Here is a 21,904-nt window from a genome sequence, read left to right as displayed (position 1 = left end):
ACATTTCTTTACTAGCACATAGTAAGTGCTAATTCCTATGTGCTATGTGCTAATTCCCATTCAAGGTGTCTGATATCTATCAGTGAAGTAAAGTGTCAAAGAGCATTGCCCTCATGAAATTTACATTCTAGCGGGGGAGACAGATAACAATAGATATATTTAAAAAATAAGTAGGGGCTTCCCTGGTGGCGCAGTGGCTGACAGTCCGCCTGCCAATGCAGGGGACGCGAGTTCGTGCCCCGGTCCGGGAGGATCCCACGTGCTGCGGAGTGGCTGGGCCCGTGAGCCATGGCCGCTGAGCCTGCGCGTCCGGAGCCCGTGCCCCGCAACGGGAGAGGCCACAACAGTGAGAGGCCCGTGTACTGCAAAAATAAAATAAAATAAAATAAAAATAAGTAAATTATACGGTATGTTTTAGAAAGTGATTACCTGGTATGAGGGGAAAAACAGAGCCAAGTAAAAGGAACTGGGAGTGCTGGGGGGAAAGTCGTAATTTTAAATAGAATGGTCAGAGTGGGCAGCACTGAGAAGATGGCATATGCAGATGATAAAGTTGCATCACAGAACTTAACTTAGTAAGAGCTTTTATTTATCATCCTAAATTTAAATTAACCTATTACTCAACCATAAAAAAAAGAATGAAATAATGCCATTTGTAGCAACATGGATGGACTTAGAGATTATCATACCAAGTGAAGTTAAGTCAGCCAAAGAGAGACAAATATGTTATCACTTATATGTGGAATCAAAAAAAAAAAAGAAAGATACAAATGAACTTATCTACAAAACAGAAAAAGGCTCACAGACATAGAAAACAAACTTATGGTTATCAAAGGGGAAAGGGGGTAGAGGAATAAATTAGGGGGTTGGGATTAATATATATACACTACTATATATAAAATAATCAACAAGGACCTACTGTACAGCACAAGGAACTATATTCAGTGTCTTGTACTAACCTATAATGGAAAAGAATCTAAAAAGAATATATATATACATAACTGAATCACTGTGCTGATACCTGAAACTAACAAAACATTGTAAATCAACTATACTTAAATTAAAAAAACATTTACGTGAACCTACTTTTAAAAATGCAGATACATGATTGTTTAAAACCTAAGTTTACCTAATGAAAAATTTACAACTAAATTTCTGTGTTTAACCAAGTACCAACTTTTCTAAATCTATATAACACACACCAGTGCCAAAGACTCTCAGCGAAGTCTGGAATCTAAAGAGGCCAGGCCTCAGCATGTATCACTGTCATTCTTCAAGTAGAATCAGCATTTCTAGCCCATATATTAGGAACTGCTGAAGAGGAAAAAAAAAAAAAAGGACATTCCAAGAGTTTCTTGTATTGATTTCTTTTTTCCCAAACAAAGAGATTCTCCTAGTAACAAGATATGTCATAATCACTTAATTTGCCTGACTCCTTTAAAGAAAGAACAATGGATTCAAGAAAAGGTGTTGACTTGTAAAAACATAATCATTTTGCAAGATTCTGTTGTTTGTATGGGTCACTTTCCCTTAGTGATATAGGTGGCCTCTACAGAGAATCGGAAAATGCATTAAGGCTAATTCCTGTCATTCCCAAGAGCCTGAGCTAAATCTAAAGCAGCCAAAATGTGAAAACTCTAAAACTGCTCCTGAGGGCAGGAAGGATAAAGCTTCTTCTCTAAGCCTTATCTCTAGATTTAATGTGCTGGACACTCACAATTAAATTACCTCCATCAACTGGACATGATCACTTTTCTTCTTTCTCTCCACAGTGTTTCTGCACAAGCAGAGCCAGTGCAACCGTGAACCTCGTGCCAGGCATTCCCCTTCAGGGCACAACACACCGATTTGAAGGGAACTCTACTGAAGTCCTTTCCCAGACCAAAAAAAAAATGGTTCGCAAGATAGGGAACTAACACCTCCAGCCACCACTGGTTCATTCCTTTTCCAAACATTTGCTCTGTGAGTGTTTGAGCACTCTACTCCTCACCATGGCTTTGCCAAGTCCATCCTAAATTTTACAAACTAAAATGTACAAGATCAGTGTAATATGGACACATGAAAGCATTTCCAGACAGAAGAGCTGCTTGGCCCTCAAAGATAAATAGTATATCCAATTTAAACACAGTTGAGAGTAGAAGAGTTATATTCATTTCATTATGCAACGTTTCATGGGATATACTGCAAAAGTAAATTAATCTGCAAAGATACATATGAAGAATAGACATAGAACAAAAAATGTATAATTATTTCTCAACTAATATGTGCACATAAATGGATATGAATTATTTGTTCAACACAGTGGCACCAAACTGAAATTGAAATATGACTTCTAAAAGTGAAAAAGTATTTTCATAATAATAAAAATGTAAACGACCTAATATTTAGTAGAAAAATGATTAATAAATCATAGCACATAATGTCCCAGAAGATGTATTAACATGAAATGGGATGGTTAATCTTGTTAAAATTTTTAAAAATAAGAGCAGGCTATAGAGAGTACATTTTCATGTTTAAGGAAATATATTATCATAAGAGTGTACGTATATGTGTATGTACCAAAAAAGCTGGAAGAAAAAAAAACACACCAAAATGCTTTGAAGGGATGGAGAATGTTTTTTCTTCTTTTCACTTGTCAAGATTTTTTTCTCCAATTTTTTTCTGCACTGAAGATTTATACCTCAAACCGTTTTCTGAAGTTTTGAGTGAAAATATTCTCTAATGAGAAAAATAAGCTGTGAATCAGATATCCTGGGTTCCAGGTCCCTCTTTGACACTTAGCCATACAGACAGAAAAATCACTTCTCAGCATTATGCCTGCTCATCATCTATAACATGCGGGGGTTGACCAGATGCTTTCTAACATCTTACTATTTTACTTATGTATATCGTACAATTGCGGATTGCTTTGTCACATATATTTCTCTCCACATCCACTCTAAGGCAGAGACTGTGCCATATGCACATATTCTTGCGCTTTGTTTTACACACTGATCAGGGCAAACAAATGTTAACTCATTCACAACTAACGGTGCATGCTAACCCCTACTGTTAAAAAATCACTACCTTCAGGGTCAGATTCTATTTAGTTAGTTGTCTTACACTCTCTCTCTCTTACCAAATAGCAAATTCAGTTCTCAAGGCAGACAACTCTGCTCTTTACTCTACCCACTCTCCCCTACTCTTCTACTCTGTGTGTAATTTCCTTTTTTAAATTAATTAATTAATTATTTTAGTTATTTATTTATTTGTTGCTTTGGGTCTTCGTTGTGGTGCACGGGCTTCTCATTGTGGTGGCTTCTCTTGTTTAAGAGCGTGGGCTCTAGACGCGCGGGCTTTAGTAGTTGTGGCATGAGAGCTCTGTAGTTGTGGCTCACGGGCTCTAGAGTGCAGGCTCAGTAGTTGTGGCGCACGGGCTTAGTTGCTCTGTGGCATGCGGGATTTTCCCAGACCAGGGTTCAAACCCGTGGGAGTCCCCTACATTGGCAGGCGGATTCTTAATCCACTGCACCACCAGAGAAGTCCCTGTGTGTAATTTCTGGCTGTGAAATCAGAGGACTTTATTAAATGTAAGCCCCAGGTTCATCTGGGGCGGACAGTGTCTTTCAAAAAGACTGGACTACATGCCCTCTGCTCACTTCTCATGTCTTCTCATCCCACCTCTTCTTTTTCTTTTACAAAATGCTCACCCCTCTTTCTTCCTCAGCCTGCAACTGAGTGCAGCAGAACCTGTGTAGAACTATTTACCTGAGCTCTCTAGTTTCTAGATGTTTCCCCTTGCCTTGGAGGGGAACATACAACATCCCACTGTCAGAGGTTGTGAGCAAACACTTGCACTCACTCTCAGGAAGGGACGGACGAGGCCAATAGTTCGCTGTTAAAAAGATTCAGCTAGGATATCCATGATAAAGTGACACATAAAATCAGGTCCTTCTGAAGGCATTTTTCTAAAGTTGTTATAACCTTGGGCCTCCACAGTATGAGAAGGTTCATTGGGTCCCAATGTGTGTGAAGTTTGTAGCCAGTCTGGTGCCAGTGGGGAGCTAGTCCATCAGCCGGCTACTCGGCTGGCCCCTCTCCTGCTACTGCGCAAAAAGCACACTGTCCATTTGACAGGTGAAGAAGAGGTACCAGTTTTGTTTTGCTTTTTTAGTTAACATCATTATATCTCATTTTAATTATTTTCCTAATATCTGAACCACCTGAGTTAATCTACTGTTGGGATCTCTTTAATATGCTTTCTGAAATAAATATAACTAAAATGACTAATTTTTCTGGCCACAAAGTCAAAACACTACACCAAACCCCACAGAAGCAAGTCAAAACAAGCCCTCCACTACTTTCCTGTTCAGGTTTTCTTCTGTGTGCAAGATATGACCTCCAACTGAGTTCTGTGCTTTTTTTAATTCAAAGATATTCCTACTTCATTAACACAATTCTTCATTTTTTACTTCTTTGTTAGTACCAAGGAGAAATTCCTGGCTTTAAAAGATTCAAATGACTTACATCAAAATCAGACCTGGACTCTCTCCTCTCAACATCCAATTTACATGACATCTCTTAGAGTTTCTCTGCTTCCATAAAATGTGGGTGCCACTGCGCATCAGGCCCAGGTTTGCCTCTTTGCACAAACAGTCCAAAATAGTTTTCCTGATCTGTTTCAACTTGAAGTGTTGTCAATATATGGATTGTCTTGCTTTCTAATTCAGTGAAAAATCTAGTTTTCCATTAGTCTCTGCCTTTCTAATTTTCGGTACAGCTTTACTAAATGTAATTATTAAAGGCAGATTCAAGAAAGCAATTACTGAGCTACCGGTTTGTACTTCTGAAGTCTTAATAAGTGGCAAAAAGCTGTAATTGCACTAAGAGTATAAAATAAAATTTTTCTATGGATTAGATATATACACACCCTTGAATCTGTATATAGAGAGACATATTTAAAACAGTATATAAAGCATGCTCTCTTAAAACACAAGTTTTAACCTGCATTGAAATTTTATTCAAAGGCAATGATCTATGCTGGAAAGAGTAGGAAAGGACATTTCAGAAAGACTACATTCTGATCTTTCTCCAGGACTCTGTGACTTTGGTAAACCACTTAACTCCCCTGGATCTCCTTTGTCCCACCATCTGTAAATATGTGAGAATGTTAAACTAGACGGCTACTAAGGGCTCTCTCAGCTCTAAAGTTCTAAGAACTATTTATTAAATTCTTCATCTCTGCTAGGCTCAGTATTACACACACACAGAGCTTCCAAAGCTTTAAATTTAGTAAAGAAGGACAATATAATTAATATTAATAATATAAAGCAATATGTAAAAGTGTTATTCCAGTGATATACACCAAATTAATTTTCCAAAGTGTCCTAAGGAATAAGCTTCACATGTGAATGGAGGATACAGCTTCTTTGACAGTCATCCAAACTATATAATCTGGCTTTCTATCTATAGGCAAACAGTGGAACATTTCATTATTCGGTCACTTAACACTGGCCTTGGGCAAACAACAAACTCTGAATGGAGTCACTGTCCCCAAACCAAAGCGCCTCTGAAACATTTAGTAGTCATGTAGCGATCACTGAGCATACTTATCTCAGTACGGTGATATTATTTATTAACTCACGAGAGGCAGAAGGAGCAGGTTACTATCACTGTTTTACACACGAGAAGACTGCAAATGAGAAAAGTAAATGACTTTTCAAGTCTCATAGCTAATCAGCAGTCTGTTTTCCAGAATATGATCATGGGCAACCTTTCCACAAAATTAATTAGTGAATAGGCCATAGGAGCCCTGTCCCTGTGACTTTTTCACTCCCCAGAAAAATCTTCATTTCTCTTAATGATGTCCCTTGGTTTGTCAGCACCATTCAAAATGGTGCCTGCAATTTACCAGAAAGCTACAGCAACAGCTCTAATTCTACCTTATATGAATTTAGTTGGTATGTGAAGAACTTACCTTCATGGCTTCTAGAAATCTGTGCTAATGGATTCTGGACAGGGTCCTTACACCAAGGCCTTAAAATTTATATTCAGTAACATCGCTACCACCATTATCTGAAGGAACATCTGCAAACTCAAAACCACACTGCAGTGGTTTCTTCAAAGCCTCCTTCATGAAGGTCTAAGAACCAAATTTGAAGTCAAGGGAAAAAATGAAGAACAGAAATCATCAGGCAAACAAACGACACACTTATTCTTTTAATTCTAAGTTGAAAACCTGTATACTACGTCCATACTGAATCACCCTTCACTCTGGATGCTACATTTTAAGAACATCACTGTCACATGAGATAGTCTTTTCCATGGAGAAGCCAAGGCAGGACCAGAGGTCTTTCCCTATGGCATTTGAGGAGCAAGGAAAGATGTTTACCCAGGGGGAGCAAATGCAGTCTTTAAGTATTTGCAGAGCAAATGAGTAAAGGGATCACAATGAAGTTTTGTCAATCTCAATAACAAAATTAAGGCCAGCTAGTAAATTTTCTGTATAGTCTAAAGCTGAGGAAAAGGATCATGACTTAAGAGTTTGCCATGCAAGCATGACAAGCCCACATCTCAAATCACCCACCAGATAAGGCTGAACTGACAGTTTCCAGGCACCTTATGTGAAGAAGGATTACTATTCAACCCACTTTCTGGTCAGTGATTGTATTTTGGAAAAACAGACTACATGCCACTGTTAAGCAAACAGCCCCTGTCTTTCAAGTGAGTCAATAAGGGCAGGGGTGTCATTAAGCCAGAGAAGTAGCTAACATAAAATCTGAGATGCAGAATGTTAAAGACCCCAGATCTACTGCGCAAAGAAAAACATTTTACAAAGAAGCACCAAGATCGAGACTCAGAGTAAAAGCTTCTAAAACACAAAAGCACAAATAATTATAAACACCAAATCTGAAATAGTCACTTGAAAGAATTAAGAAAAGTGGGTACACGTCCAACTTCTAGCTTTAAAACACCAAGAGAACAAAGCAGGGCTCCAGTGATGAACCTTAAGAGGGGCCACAGAAAATGTACCAGAAGGATCCAATTACACAGAGGAGCCGGAAACAAAAAGCAGAGATACCTGGAAACAGAGTCAGGAGCACATTTTCCTCACGCAATCAGAATGGACAAGTCACATGTGTGGACACAGACTCCTAATAAAGAAACAAAAACCAGACACAGTGAAAACTGCTGTGGGTTTTGTCTTAATTCTGATACTAGGTAGCCATGCTCTCCTGGCTAGGTCACTTACTCTCACTTCGGCTTTAGTTACTTTATTTATTTATTTAGTGAAAATGTACTGATCACGTCTACATGTATACATGTGCTAGACACTGGGCATACAGTGAACTAACAGCACAATGTATAGTCTTATAAATGCTCTGTGGGAAAGGACAGACTACTGAGAGCCTGAAATAGGACATCCCAGTCAGGGCTAAGTCCCTGAGAAAGTGGTGCAGAAACTGAGATCTGACACCTCAGAAAGAGGTGAGAGTGGAGGTGGACAGGGCCAAGGCGGAAGGTTACTTAACTAAAGCAGATTCACTTGAGCAGCCAGACTGTGAGACTGGAGCTCGAGGAGTGGGGGGCTGGGGGGAAGGAGTATCAAGAATAGTCCTTAGGGGCTTCCCTGGTGGCACAGTGGTTGAGAGTCCGCCTGCCGATGCAGGGGACACGGGTTCGTGCCCCGGTCAGGGAAGATCCCACATGCCGGGGAGCGGCTGGGCCCGTGAGCCATGGCCGCTGAGCCTGCGCGTCCGGAGCCTGTGCTCCGCAACGGGAGAGGCCACAACAGTGAGAGGCCCGCGTACCGCAAAAAAAAAAAAAAAGAATAGTCCTTAGGTAGAGAGGGGCCAGACCACACCGGGTCCTTTAAGCAACACTAGAGATCGACTGGCCTTTACCAGATGAGCAATGAGGAGCTGCTCAGTGATTGAAGCAGGAGCTGACTTGATCAGATGTGCAGAAGAATCCTGCTGACTGCAAAACTATGGATTCCAAAGAGTTTGGAGTGGATGGGGAAGACTGAGTAGGAAGTTATTAAGTCTTCTCCAAAGTTCTGTTTCACACTGAAAATTTTCTGTTCCTTACGTTTTCATTTAAGCATTTTATAATTACAATATATCAATTTAAAAATGAACTTAATCATAAAAATTACAAAACTCAGCCTTTAAAAGTTGGATAGTTGGCCTTTTAAAAGTGAAGTCACTAGGATCTTTTAAGAGCCCTCTCATCAAAGGCTGTTCTCCCTTCCTCATCCATGCAAGACCAAGAGAAGGCTGCTCTGCTGGTTAAGACAACAGAGAAAACCACTGTAGGTGTGTGGGCACCCGTCTAAGGAGGGAAAGAGAGGGCTGGTCGTCCTCCACCTCACCTGGAATGTGTGGAGCCCCCTCCTGAGTAATGAAGGCAGTTTGCAGGTGGTCCCAGAAGAAACAAAACCAATCAAGAAAAAGTAGGGGTGGGAGTGTGGGCGCAGTGAGGGGAGAGGTGGGGGGGGATGGGAACACTACAAAGGCTGGCTGAAGGAGAATGCAAAAGCAGAAGGCATCCTCAGGGCTCTATCAATGCTGGATCAAAAGTGAAGTCGGGGCTTCGCTGGTGGTGCAGCAGTTAAGAATCCGCCTGCCAATGCAGGGGACACGGGTCCAAGCCCTGGCCCAGGAAGATCTCACATGCCGCGGAGGAACTAAGCCCGTGCGTGGTAACTACCGAGCCCACGTGCCGCAACTACTGAAGCCCGCGTGCTTAGAGCCCGTGATCCGCAACAAGAGAAGCCACTGCAATGAGAAGTCTGCACATGGCAACGAAGAGTAGCCCCCACTCACCACAACTAGAGAAAACCTGCCTACGGCAACGAAGACTGAATGCAGCCAAAAAATAAAATTAATAAAATTAAAAAAAAAAAAAAGTGAAGTCAGAGACCTGCAAGATGGTGGAGGAGTAAGAAGTAGAGATCACCTTCCTCACCACAAATACATCAGAAATACATCTACATGTGGAACAACGCCTAGAGAACACCTACTGAATGCTGAGAAGACATCAGACATCCCAAAAGGCAAGAAACTCCCCACGTACCTGGCCGAGTGGCTGACAGGAGCTTGGTGCTCTGACCAGGTGTCAGGCCTGTGCCTCTGAGATAGGAGAACCGAGTTCAGGACATTGGTCCACCAGAGACCTACCGGACCACGTAATATCAACTGGCAAAAGCTCTCCCAGAGATCTCCATCTCAACACTAAGACCCAGCTCCACTCAACGACCAGCAAGCTACAGTGCTGGACACACTATGCCAAACAACTAGCAAGAAAGGAACACAAGCCCACCCATTAGCACAGAGGCTGACTAACATCATAATAAGGTCATAGATACCCCAAAACACACCACCGGATGTGGTCCTGCCCATCTGAAAGACAAGATCCAGCCTCATCCACCAGAACACAGGCACCAGTCTCCTCCACCAGCAAGCCTACACAACCCACTGAACCAACCTTAGCCACGGGAGGCAGACACCAAAAACAATGGGAACTACGAACCTGTAGCCTGCGAAAAGGAACCCCCAAAAATAGTAAGTTAAGCAAAATGAGAAGACAGAGAAACACACAGCAGATGAAAGAGCAAGGTAAAAACCCACCAGACCAAACAAATGAAGAGAAAATAGGTAGTCTACATGAAAAAGAAGCAGAGTAATGATAGTAAAGATGATCCAAAATCTTGGAAATAGAATGAAGAAAATACAAGAAACGTTTAACAAGGACCTAGAAGAACTAAGGAGCAAATACACAATGATGAAAACACAATAAATGGAATTTAAAATTCTCTAGAAGGAATCAATAGCAGAATAACTGAGGCAGAAGAATGGATAAGTGACCTGGAAGATAAAATAGTGGAAAAAACTACCACAGAACAGAATAAAGAAAAAAGAATAATTGAAGACAGTCTCAGAGACCTCTGGGACAACATTAAATGCACCAGCATTTGAATTATAGGGGTCCCAGAAGAAGAGAAAAAGAAAGGGGCTGAGAAAATATTTGAAGAGACTGTAGTTGAAAACTTCTCTAATATGGGAAAGGAAATAGTCAAGTCCAGGAAGCACAGAGAGTCCCATGCAGGATAAATCCAAGGAGAAACATGCCAAGACACATATTAATCAAACTAATAAAAATTAAATACAAAGAAAAAAATATTAAAAGCAGCAAGGGAAAAACAACAAATAACATACAAGGGAATCTCCATAAGGTTAACAGCTGATCTTTCAGCAGAAACTCTGCAGACCAGAAGGGAGTGGCATGACATATTTAAAGTGATGAAAGGGAAAAACCTACAACCAAGATTACTCTACCCAGCAAGGATCTCATTCAGATTTGACAGAGAAATTAAAACCCTTACAGACAAGCAAAAGCTAATTCAGCACCGCCACCAGCTTTATAACAAATACTAAAGGAATTTCTCTAGGCAGGAAACACAAGAGATGGAAAAGGCCTACAATAACAAACCCAAATCAATTAAGAAAATGGTAACAGGAACAAACATATCGATAACTACCTTAAATGTAAATGGATTAAATGCTCCAACCAAAAGACACAGACTGGCTGAATGGATACAAAAACAAGACCCGTATATATGCTGTCTACAAGAGACCCACTTAAGACCTAGGGACACATACAGACTGAAAGGGAGGGGATGGAAAAAGATATTCCATGCAAATGGAAATCAAAAGAAAGCTGGAGTAGCAATTCTCATATCAGACAAAATAGACTTCAAAATCAAGACTATTACAAGAGACAAAGAAGGACACTACATAATGATCAAGGGATCGATCCAAGAAGAAGATATAACAATTGTAAATATTTATGCACCCAACATAGGAGCACCTCAATACATAAGGCAAATGTTAACAGCCAAAAAAGGGGAAATCGACAGTAACACAATCATAGTAGGGGATTTTAACACCCCACTGTCACCAATGGACAGATCATCCAAAATGAAAATAAATAAGGAAACACAAGCTTTAAATGATACATTAAACAAGATGGACTTAATTGATATTTATAGGACCTTCCATCCAAAAACAGCAGAATACACTTTCTTCTCAAGCGCTCATGGAACATCTTCCAAGATAGATCATATCTTGGGTCGCAAACCAAACCTTGGTAAATTTAAGATAATTAAAATCATATCAAGTATCTTTTCCGAACACAACACTATGAGACTAGATATCAATTACAGGAAAAAATTTGTAAAAAATACAAACACTTGGAGGCTAAACAATACACTACTTAATAACCAAGAGATCACTGAAGAAATCAAAGGGGAAATAAAAAAATACCTAGAAACAAATGACAATGAAAACACAATGACCCAAACCCTATGGGATGCAGCAAAAGCAGCCATAAGAGGAAAGTTTATAGCAATACAATCCTATCTCAAAAAACAAGAAACATCTCAAATAACCAACCTAACCTTACACCTAAAGCCATTAGAGACAGAAGGAAAAAAACCCGCCAAAGTTAGCAGAAGGAAAGAAATCATAAAGATCAAATCAGAAATAAATGAAAAAGAAATGAAGGAAACAATAGCAAAGATCAACAAAACTAAAAGCTGAGTTTTTGAGAAGATAAACAAAATTGATAAACCATTAGCCAGACTCATCAAGAAAAAAGGGGAGAAGACTAAAGTCAATAAAACTGGAAATGAAAAAGGAGAAGTAACAACTGACACTGCAGAAATACAAAGGATCATGAGAGATTACTACTACAAGCAACTCTATGCCAATAAAATGTACAACCTGGAAGAAATGGACAAATTCTTAGAAAAGCACAACCTTCCAAGACTGAACAAGAAAGAAACAGAAAATATAAACAGACCAATCACAAGAACTGAAATTGAGACTGTGATTAAAAATCTTCCAACAAACAAAAGCCCAGGACCAGATGGCTTCACAGGCAAATTCTACCAAACATTTAGAGAAGAGCTATCCTTCTCAAACTCTTCCAAAATATAGAAGAGGGAGGAACACTCCAAAACTCATTCTATGAGGCCACCATCACCCTGATACCAAAACCACACAAGATGTCAGAAAGTAGGAAAACTACAGGCCAATATCATGGATGAACATAGATACAAAAATCCTCCACAAAATACTAGCAAACAGAATCCAACAGCACATTTAAAGGATCATACACCATGATCAAGAGGGGTTTATCCCAGGAATGCAAGTATTCTTCAATGTATGCAAATCAATCAATGTGATAAACCATATTAACAAACTGAAGGAGGAAAACTGTAAGCTCACATCAATAGATGCAGGAAAAGCTTTTGACACAATTCAACACGCATTTATGATGAAAATCCTCTAGAAAGTAGGCATAGAGGGAACTTTCCTCAACATAATAAAGGCCATATATGACAAACCCACAGCCAACATTGTCCTCAATGGTGAAAAACTGAAAGCATTTCCACTAAGATCAGGAACAAGACAAGGTTGCCCACTCTCACCACTCTTATTCAACATAGTTTTGGAAGTTTTAGCCACAGCAATCAGAGAAGAAAAGGAAATAAAAGGAATCCAAATTGGAAAAGAAGAAGTAAAGCTGTCACTGTTTGCAGATGACATGATCCTATACATAGAGAATCGTAAAGATGATACCAGAAAACTACTAGAGCTAATCAATGAATTTGGTAAAGTAGCAGGATACAAAACTAATGCACAGAAATGTCTTGCATTCCTATACACTAATGATGAAAAATCTGAAAGAGAAATTAAGGAACTACTCCCATTTACCACTGCAACAAAATGAATAAAATATCTAGGAATAAACCTACCTAAGCAGGCAAAAGACCTATATGCAGAAAACTATAAAACACTGATGAAAGAAATTAAAGATGATACAAACAGATGGAGAGATACACCATGTTCTTGAACTGGAAGAATCAACATTATGAAAATGACTATACTACCCAAAGCAACCTACATATTCAATATAATCTCTATCAAACTACCAATGGCATTTTTCACAGAACTAGAACAAAAAATTTCACAATTTGTATGGAAACACAAAAGACCCCGAATAGCCAAAGCAATCTGGAGAAAGTAAAACGGAGCTGGAGGAATCAGGCTCCCAGACTTCAGACTACACTACAAAGCTACTTTAATCAAGACAGTATGGTAGTGGCACAAAAACAGAAATATAGATTAATGGAACAGGATAGAAAGACCAGAGATAAACCCATGCACATATGGTCACCTTATTTTTGATAAAGGAGGCAAGAATATACAATGGAGAAAAGACAGCCTCTTCAATAAGTGGTGCTGGGAAACCTGGACAGCTACATGTAAAAGAATGAAATTAGAACACTCCTTAACACCATACACAAAAATAAACTCAAAATGGATTAAAGACCTAAACATAAGACCAGACACTATCAAACTCTTAGAGGAAAGCATAGGCAGAACACTCTATGACATAAATCACGGCAAGATCCTTTTTGACCTACCTCCTAGAGAAATGGAAATAAAAACAAAAATAAACAAATGGGACCTAATGAAACTTAAAAGCTTTTGCACAGCAAAGGAAACCATAAATAAGATGAAAAAGACAACCCTCAGAATGCGAGAAAATATTTGCAAATGAAGCAACTGACAAAGGATTAATTTCCAAAATTTACAAGCAGCTCATTCAGCTCAATATCAAAAAAACAAACAACCCAATCCACAAATGGGCAGAAGACCTAAATAGACATTTCTCCAAAGAAGATATACAGATGGCCAGCAAACACATGAAAGGATGTTCAGGATCACTAATCATTAGAGAAATGCAAATCAAAAGTACAATGAGGTATCACCTTACACCAGTAAGAACGGCCATCATCAAAAAAATCTACAAACAATAAATGCTGGAGAGGGTGTGGAGAAAAGGGAACCCTCTTGCACTGTTGGTGGGAATGTAAATTGATACAGCCACTATGGAGAACAGTATGGAGGTTCCTTAAAAAACTAAAAATAAAACTACCCTACGACCCAGGAATCCCACTACTGGGCATATACGCTGAGAAAACCATAATTCAAAAAGAGTCATGTACCACAATGTTCACTGCAGCTCTATTTACAATAGCCAGGACATGGAAGCAACTTAAGTGTTCATCGACAGATGAATGGATAAAGAAGATGTGTTACATATATATACAATGGAATATTACTCAGCCGTAAAAAGAAACGAAATTCAGTTATTTGTAGTGAGGTGGATGGACCTAGAGTCTGTCATACAGAGTGAAGTAAGTCAGAAAGAGAAAAACAAATACTGTATGCTAACACATATATATATGGAATCTAAAAAAAACCCAATGGTTCTGAAGAACCTAGGGGCAGGACAGGAATAAAGACGCAGACATAGAGAATGGACTTGAGGACACGGGAGGGGGAAGTGTAAGCTGGGACAAGGTGAGAGAGTGGCCATGGATTTATATAATCTACCAAATGTAAAATAGCTAGCTAGTGGGAAGCAGCTGCATAGCACAGGGAGATCAGCTTGGTGCTTTGTGACCACCTAGAGGGGTGGGATAGGGAGGGTGGGAGGGAGACGCAAGAGGGAGGAGATATGGGGATATATGTATATGTATAGCTGATTCACTTTGTTATACAGCAGCAACTAACACAATAATGTAAAGCAATGATACTCCAATAAGGATTTTTTTAAAAAAAAAAAAAAAGAGTGAAGTCAGTTGGCTGCTTAGGTGAAATGGAAAAGAGAAGTCAAAGGATACAGGAATACCAGAATCACCATTGGGGTATGACCACTAAGTGAACAGAATTTTGAAAGAGAATTAGGACTATTTCACTTGTCCTACAAAGGATACTGCAGGGGGAAAACTTTGAGGTCCCCAGATTAACTCTACATGCTCAGTATCTGATGATAGGGACCCAGGTAAATATGGGTTATGATCTACAAGCTCTAGGTTCTTCTTCATCAGCATGAAACAGTGCTTCCATTTGTGACTGGGATTCCATGTTACAATGATCAACTCTGGGTTCCGTCAAAACTATGTAACGATTCGGCTGGTGACACAACTCTGAAGTATAAGAAAGAAGTACCAACCAAGGGTCTGGTTCCTACCCAGCACATGACTGAGAGAAGAGGACAAGGGCACATGGATGTGTAGCCTATTCATGCACTGTGGGAAGTACTTGAGGACAGGGAAGGTACCCAAAGCCAGTCTTAAAAAGGGGATGGGTGGGGAAGGGACTGATAATATCCAAAGTAGAGTTTTCTCTGTATTCATTAGCAGCATCCCCCCACCCTGCTCTCCACCTGATCTGATCAAAGGGAGAGATGGCCAGGAACCACCCACTCTGCCTCCATGCTCAGCAGGGCCACTTCCCACCTAGTATCCTTCCCCTATCCTATCCTCACTCACCCATCAAAACCTGTCTTCCCTCAGGCTGGGCCTTGGAGGAACAGTGGGGATGGCCCTATTTTGAACCCCTTGCCATATTCTTATAATCTTGGTCCTGAAATGAAGAGGAAAAAAACCTCAAAAGTAAAAGAAAGTGGTGATGTGGCAGCCACGGACAGAGCAGCAGCCTGGGCTGTTTCCCAGGGGATGAGTTCAGGAGAGGGCAGGTCTCAAGACACCCAGACACGAGGCAAAGAGTTCCTCAAATGCTGAACATCACAGTGGTAAGGTGGAAGTTCTGATGCAACTTTGTTCTACTGGATTCTTTTTTTTTTTTTTTTTTTGGCAGTACGCGGGCCTCTCACCACTGCGGCCTCTCCTGTCGCGCAGCACAGACTACGGACGCGCAGGCCCAGTGGCCATGGCTCCACGGCACGTGGGATCCTCCCAGACCAGGGCATGAACCCGCGTCCCATGCATCGGCAGGCGGACTCCCAACCACCGTGCCACCAGGGAAGCCCTACTGGATTCTTTTAGTTACATTTCCCGTTGTCAAAGTAAACTTTATCTCTGGTGATTTTAACTTCCTAATCTTCTCCCTTTACAGTTGTTACTCCTAATAGTAAAGTGATGGTTCACTATTTATAGAATAAACTGATATCTTTCTGCCTTGAACCTACAAGCCCTCAATCCACTCTGGCCTCAAAGCTGCATTCCTCATTAGCGAAAAGCATATACTAGAAAGGATTATTCCATTAGGTAGTTTGCACAAGATAACCACACCAATGTAATGTAATCTAGTCACTACTACAGGGCCTTCCTCTTTAAGTCATTCCCTCAGCATTTATTAAGTACTTTCATGGATCAGGCTCTGAGCTGGCCTACAGCAGGGCAGTGTAAAAGACACAGTCTCTCCCCCTTGGAACTCAGAGAAGAGCTACAGATTAACTAATTGTAAGCACATGATTATGACGGAAATAGGACCTGGAAGGACATGGAAATGGTGCAGAAGGCATCTTAACAGGGAAACCTGGGCAACAGAGGACACCCCCAATACTTAACACTGCACTCTACTCCTGACGACATGGACAGGCTAAGGCAACTGTCCTCACATTTACACATGCCCATGTTGCTTTCAGCTTTCTCCACTCTGCTACTCAGACCCTGGACTTACCTTTGGAGACCAAAAACCCAGGTTCAAACTCCAGCTTTACTGGCTGTGTGTCTACAGTTATTTAAACGCACTGGGCATCAACTTTTTCATCTGTTAAATAGAAATAATAGCTTCTCTGTGAGGATTTAAATACGTTAACATTTATAAAGTGCATTGCATGGCATCTGGCATATAGTAAGCACTCAACAAATAACAGGTTTTTTTTATTTTCATGACCTAAGTGTCCCTGAATTTTAGTCAATGCTACTAAAATTATTTGAACTACTATTTAATCACCCTCATTTAATACATCTGAATGCCTTTTACTCGCTTTGGTAATAAAGAGTCTAACCAGACTGCTCTTGGAATATGTGTCCTTCGTTAAATATGGTAACTACTATATTTCTTTTTGCACATTTAAGACAATTTCATATGTGAAATAAAGAAGCATCTCTTTCTAATTCAACAAGTTGAATAGGTAACACATCCATATGGTTTTAAGGTTTTTTTTGTTTTTTTTTTAAGTTTTTTTTTAAAGATATGAAAACATATACAGTAAAGCCTCCCTTGAAACTCTGACACTCTTTGACCAGGTCACACCCCACATCCCGCACCCTGCACCAGATGCTGTGAACAGGTCCTTTCAGGCTTGCTATGTTCACGTCTGAACTGAGTCAGCCTTATGTCCTTTCCTTCTATACAAAAGGCAGCACATCACACACTGTTCTACCCACTGCTTTTTCACTTAGCAATGGACCCTGGCACCTTCCCATATGAGGATATAAAGACTGTCCTTTCCCTTTTATCACTACATAATATTCCCTTACATGGATACTATTATAATAAATGTCTTTTTGGCTACATCTCTTTCTGCACTGACAGAAACTTTCCTAACTGTAGTTTTGGCAGTGGGAGATGGAGAAAATGGTTAGAAATCTTACATTTTCATTTGGCTAAATTGTTCTTAGTCAAAAACGAACAGCAACTAATTTTTTTTGATGTATTTTACCTAAACAATTTACACAATCATTATGCTACAGTTCACAATAATACTTTTTCCCTTAAATTATTTTAAGACATCTGTTCTGTATTTTGCATGTTCTGGGATCATTTTCCTTCGTGTTTATATGGGGAAAGTGCTGGCTGCTACAGTATCCAATCAGTTACCCCAAGGAGATGTCAGCTGTCAACCATGTCTTTTGCAGCGATTTCCCTCTTCTCTCTCCCTTCCCACTCTGGGTGAGCTGTCAAGTTTCTAGTTTCTGACGTGCATTTACATCACTCAATGACATCTGACAGCAGTGAAAGGCCACAGAAAACTGCTTATTGATCAGAGCAAAACTAGTTGACGGAACAGATGAGGTTGTATCACAGAAATGCAGCCACATTCAGGTGATGACATTTTGCTCCCCGTACACAAGAGCTTAATGGAATACAACTTCATTATATCATGCCACTTGTGCTTACTGCACCAAACTCATCTCCTGACTGCTTTGTCTCCGTGGTGATGAGGATAATCTATCTGCACTGGTTTAAATGTATTGCTAACCTGATTTGTTCATGGATGCTTGCAAACTGCTTGTGAGTCTGTCCTGACAAATATACCAAGAGACACTGAAATCTCAATCTTACTAAAATCTAATTGTGCAGTCCTTGAAAAAAAGAAAAATAGAATTACCACTTAGTGAGCCATAACTATGTAGTTTAAAACTTTTATACCACTGGGTAAAGAAATTTAAATGGGCATTTCTTTGATTCTTATGACACTGTCAGGAGAGCAAAATAAAACAAAATGATAACTTGAGATGCACTGAAAATTTACTTATAAATGGAAAAATTTAGGTATTTCTAAGAACTAAAACACCAGATTAAGGCCCTCTGCATAAATTTATATGCAAATTCATTTTGGTTTTAAAGATAACAGTTTCAACAGCTTCCCATTTCCATTGCCAATGTAGGCAGAGAGATGACTATAAAGTTATAAATAGTACACGTCTGAAAGAAGGATCATTAAGCCAAGGAGACTCCAAACATTTTGCCACCAACATACAAGAGAAAGAAAAGGCAGCAAATGGAACAGAATCACCAGCCCTCCCTGACTCCTGGATGAAAAAATGCGAAAACTTTACCCTGAGGGTTGTCTGGCTTTCATCTTCTGTCTTTAATTCCTCCCTTGAGGCAGGCAAGTTCTCCCAAATTACGCATTCCCACAGCACCTTCACAACCTGTCCACACCTGCATCTTATCTGGTCTCAGTATTTTTCTTTAAATAGCCTTTTTATTTCAATAAAAGTTAAAAAGAACTTTAAGGTGAGTATGAAAAGAAACACTTGTTTTAAAATCATGTTTCCTGCTGAAGCTTCTGAGCCTGAAGCCTGCTCTCCAGTCCTTAGAAAAAGAGATTAGCAAAGTAAAGCCAAGTTAAAGGTTTTGGAAAAATTTTACAGGGGGTGGGGCCAGTGGTGTAGGATGAAAAGGTAAGGGAATGGGAATGACTCTCTTCCCTATCTATCAGCATTACTGAAGGTGTAGGCACCACTGAAATCATGCCTTGTAGCACTGGTGGCCTGTATCTAAACCCAGGGAACACAGGCACAGTACACTGAATGAGCAGGGGCTGGGCTCGAATTCCATCCCTCCCACCTCCTGTATGGCCCCCATCAAATTATTTAACCTCTGCAAGCCTCATTTTCCTCTCACCTATAAAAGGAGATACTGATCACATATAAACCTTAGACAACTGTTCTGAGGAGTAAAAGAGATCATGCGTGTAAACTACATAGCATAGTAAACAATACTAAGAATATTAGTTAATATTGGTTAATAAATGTTATTACTCCTTTCTTCCCATCTCCTTGTGAACAACTTCAGTTTAAAAATAAAAGGATGGAGGACAGAAGACACTCAAGGCAGAGGGTTCATGAAGAAAAGAAAGAAATGGAGAGACTTCCCTGGTGGCGCAGTGGTTAAGAGTCCGCCTGCCAATGCAGGGGACATGGGATTGAGCCCTGGTCCGTGAAGATCCCACATGCCATGGAGCAACTAAGCCCGTGTGCCACAACTACTGAGCCTGCTCTCTAGAGCCCACGAGCCGCAACTACTGAGCCCTCATGCCACAACTACCAAAGCCCGCATGGCTAGAGCCCGCGCTCCGCAACAAGAGAAGCCACCGCAATGAGAAGCCCACACACCGCAACGAAGAGTAGCCCCCGCTCACCGCAACTAGTGAAAGCCTGCGCACAGCAATGAAGACCCAATACAGCCAAAAAATAAAAATAAAATAAATAAGTTTTAAGAAAAGAAAGAAATGGAATAAAGGGGAACGAGAAGTACATAGATTAACAAAGAAAAAATGAAATCTGAAAAAGAAGGGGCTTTTCGAACTCAGTTTTGCAGCTTCCTTGCTGGCAAAGCTCTCCTTGCCCACCTCACCCAGGTTCTGATTCTTTCTTTCTGGCAAAGATCACTGCTCTCCTCTGGGCTCCAGTAACACTTTGCTCAGACTCAGCTGCCTGCTTTATGGTGAGCCTCACTCTCAGATCTGAGGCTCCTTGAAGACAGAGGCCTCATCTCCCCCCAAAACTTCCCCCCCCGCCGCAACTCCGGCATCCTCAGGGCCCAGCAGAGCACCAGGCCAGCTACAAGCACGGGGTGAAGCGGCTGAAATGAACGCACACAGATCACTCTCCCTTCGGAAGGCAACGGCCAGCACTACCCAGGCCTTGTGGGGGAGATTTATGTAGGTCTGAACAAGGCCTTTTTTGGCATACCTTCTGACTTTTTACTTATAACACTGGCTTGCGTAACGAAAACATGTAACAGAAAAGCAGAAAGGTATTAAGTGCCTTTATTTCAAACACGTCAGGTATTTCAAGAAATACTGTAAGTTTTGGCTTTTCAAAAATCCCTACATATAAAATGTTTCTGCTTCATTTTTTTGTATTTTGAGATCACTAGAATAAAATCTTTTTTAATCACCTGAACCAAATGTATGCCTTAGGGCATCTGTAACTCAGTGCTGCTTGTGAACCACAGACCACATGTTTTTTTCCAAATACTTTTGCTTCATGCACTAAATGCTTCCTAAATGGAAGCAAAAAATTGACTCAAATCAGACTCACTCTGCTGTACTTACAATTAATAAGGCACACCACAGCCGTTATATATCATCTTGTAAGGGGCCTGATGACAGGAAATAGACATGGCAGCATGGTGGAACCCAGAGCGAGCCAGTGCAGGTCGTAAGTGGAGAGAGCGAGCATGCACCCTGCCAGCCCCAGACAGCCCAGGTTTAATGCCCGTATCGCAGCACAATGATCGACACTGGCCTTTTACTTTCAAAAGTATGTTAGCTTGGATGATAAATTCTGTGGTCACCCTAAGAATGCGGAGGAACATCTCACCACATGCAGATTTTGTGGTCTTAAAGCTCTTTATATACACCCGATGTTTTTGAGGTTCATTGTTCTATATGTATTTGTTTTAATATACATAGCTTTCCCCCTGACTCTTAGCTGTTATTCTAACTCTGTGTCTAGTGCCTGAGACCTTGACATATAGTAGGTACTTAATTGTGGTTGAATGATTAAACCCGAGACATCCACAACTCAATGTACTAGAACATAACTGATGGGATGGAATTTAACCAAGGAAGCTAGTGAACGGTCAGGTGAAATTCATTTAAACTTAAATTCTTAAGTAATGTCTGTGAATATGAAAACCAAAATTACAAACTTTATCTTACAGACATGAGTAATATCTGAGCTGGAAAGTGAGAAGGACCTCAAACTAGTGCTTGGAAAATGTTGGCAGATCTTCAAATAAGTGTTCTCAGGGGCAAGCTGCAATGCTTTACGATAAAGATTTCTGGATGCAGTTAACCAGTATTACCTGTATTTGCTGAACCTCTAGAATGAATGGCTGAGACAGGCCACCCCTAATCAATACAGTGAAGACATAGAATCACAGGCTTCTTCTCATGGGTGGTGGCATCTCTCAGGTGCACTGGCAGAATGAACCCAACTGTCAGGAACTAACCCTCCCACACACCCTTCCCACCTCCCAGTCTCCTGCCTCCCATCTCCCTTCACCCCTTGCTGATAACCTCCGAGTGAAATCAGGATACTTACCCACAAAAAAACCCTTGAAATCAAACATGCCTACTGGAGTCCTGTTTCACAACTGTACGGCTGGAATGTGGGTTATAAATATACACTATATTTTAACATATACTTCCACTGAGGAAATTAAGGACTTCGAAGAACTTTTCTGAACTGCAATATCTATGTTTCACTTAAAAGAACTCCTGGAGCTAAGAACCTCGCCAGGGCCCCAGAAGCTGATGGTGAGACAGCTCAGGGGTGGGCAGATGCCCGAAGACC

At 40.5% G+C, this 21,904-nt stretch overlaps 1 protein-coding gene across 3 annotated transcripts in view; it reads right to left on the bottom strand.

Moving 5' to 3' along the window:
- The window catches only part of SNX24 (sorting nexin 24), a 162,662-nt gene that overhangs the window by 95,021 nt on the left and 45,737 nt on the right, over positions 1-21,904 (bottom strand). Inside the window, exon 2 of one of the 3 annotated variants that reach the window (XM_073802447.1) lies at positions 185-362. The exons of the other annotated variants lie outside the window; for them this stretch is intronic. Coding sequence (XP_073658548.1) covers positions 185-362 — 178 coding nt within the window. The remainder of the gene's footprint in view (positions 1-184; positions 363-21,904) is intronic. 3 annotated transcript variants of the gene reach the window in all.

Source organism: Tursiops truncatus, chromosome 3 (genome assembly GCF_011762595.2).
Source record: "Tursiops truncatus isolate mTurTru1 chromosome 3, mTurTru1.mat.Y, whole genome shotgun sequence".
NCBI lineage: Eukaryota > Metazoa > Chordata > Mammalia > Artiodactyla > Delphinidae > Tursiops > Tursiops truncatus.
This window is presented reverse-complemented; position numbering and strand designations above follow the sequence as displayed.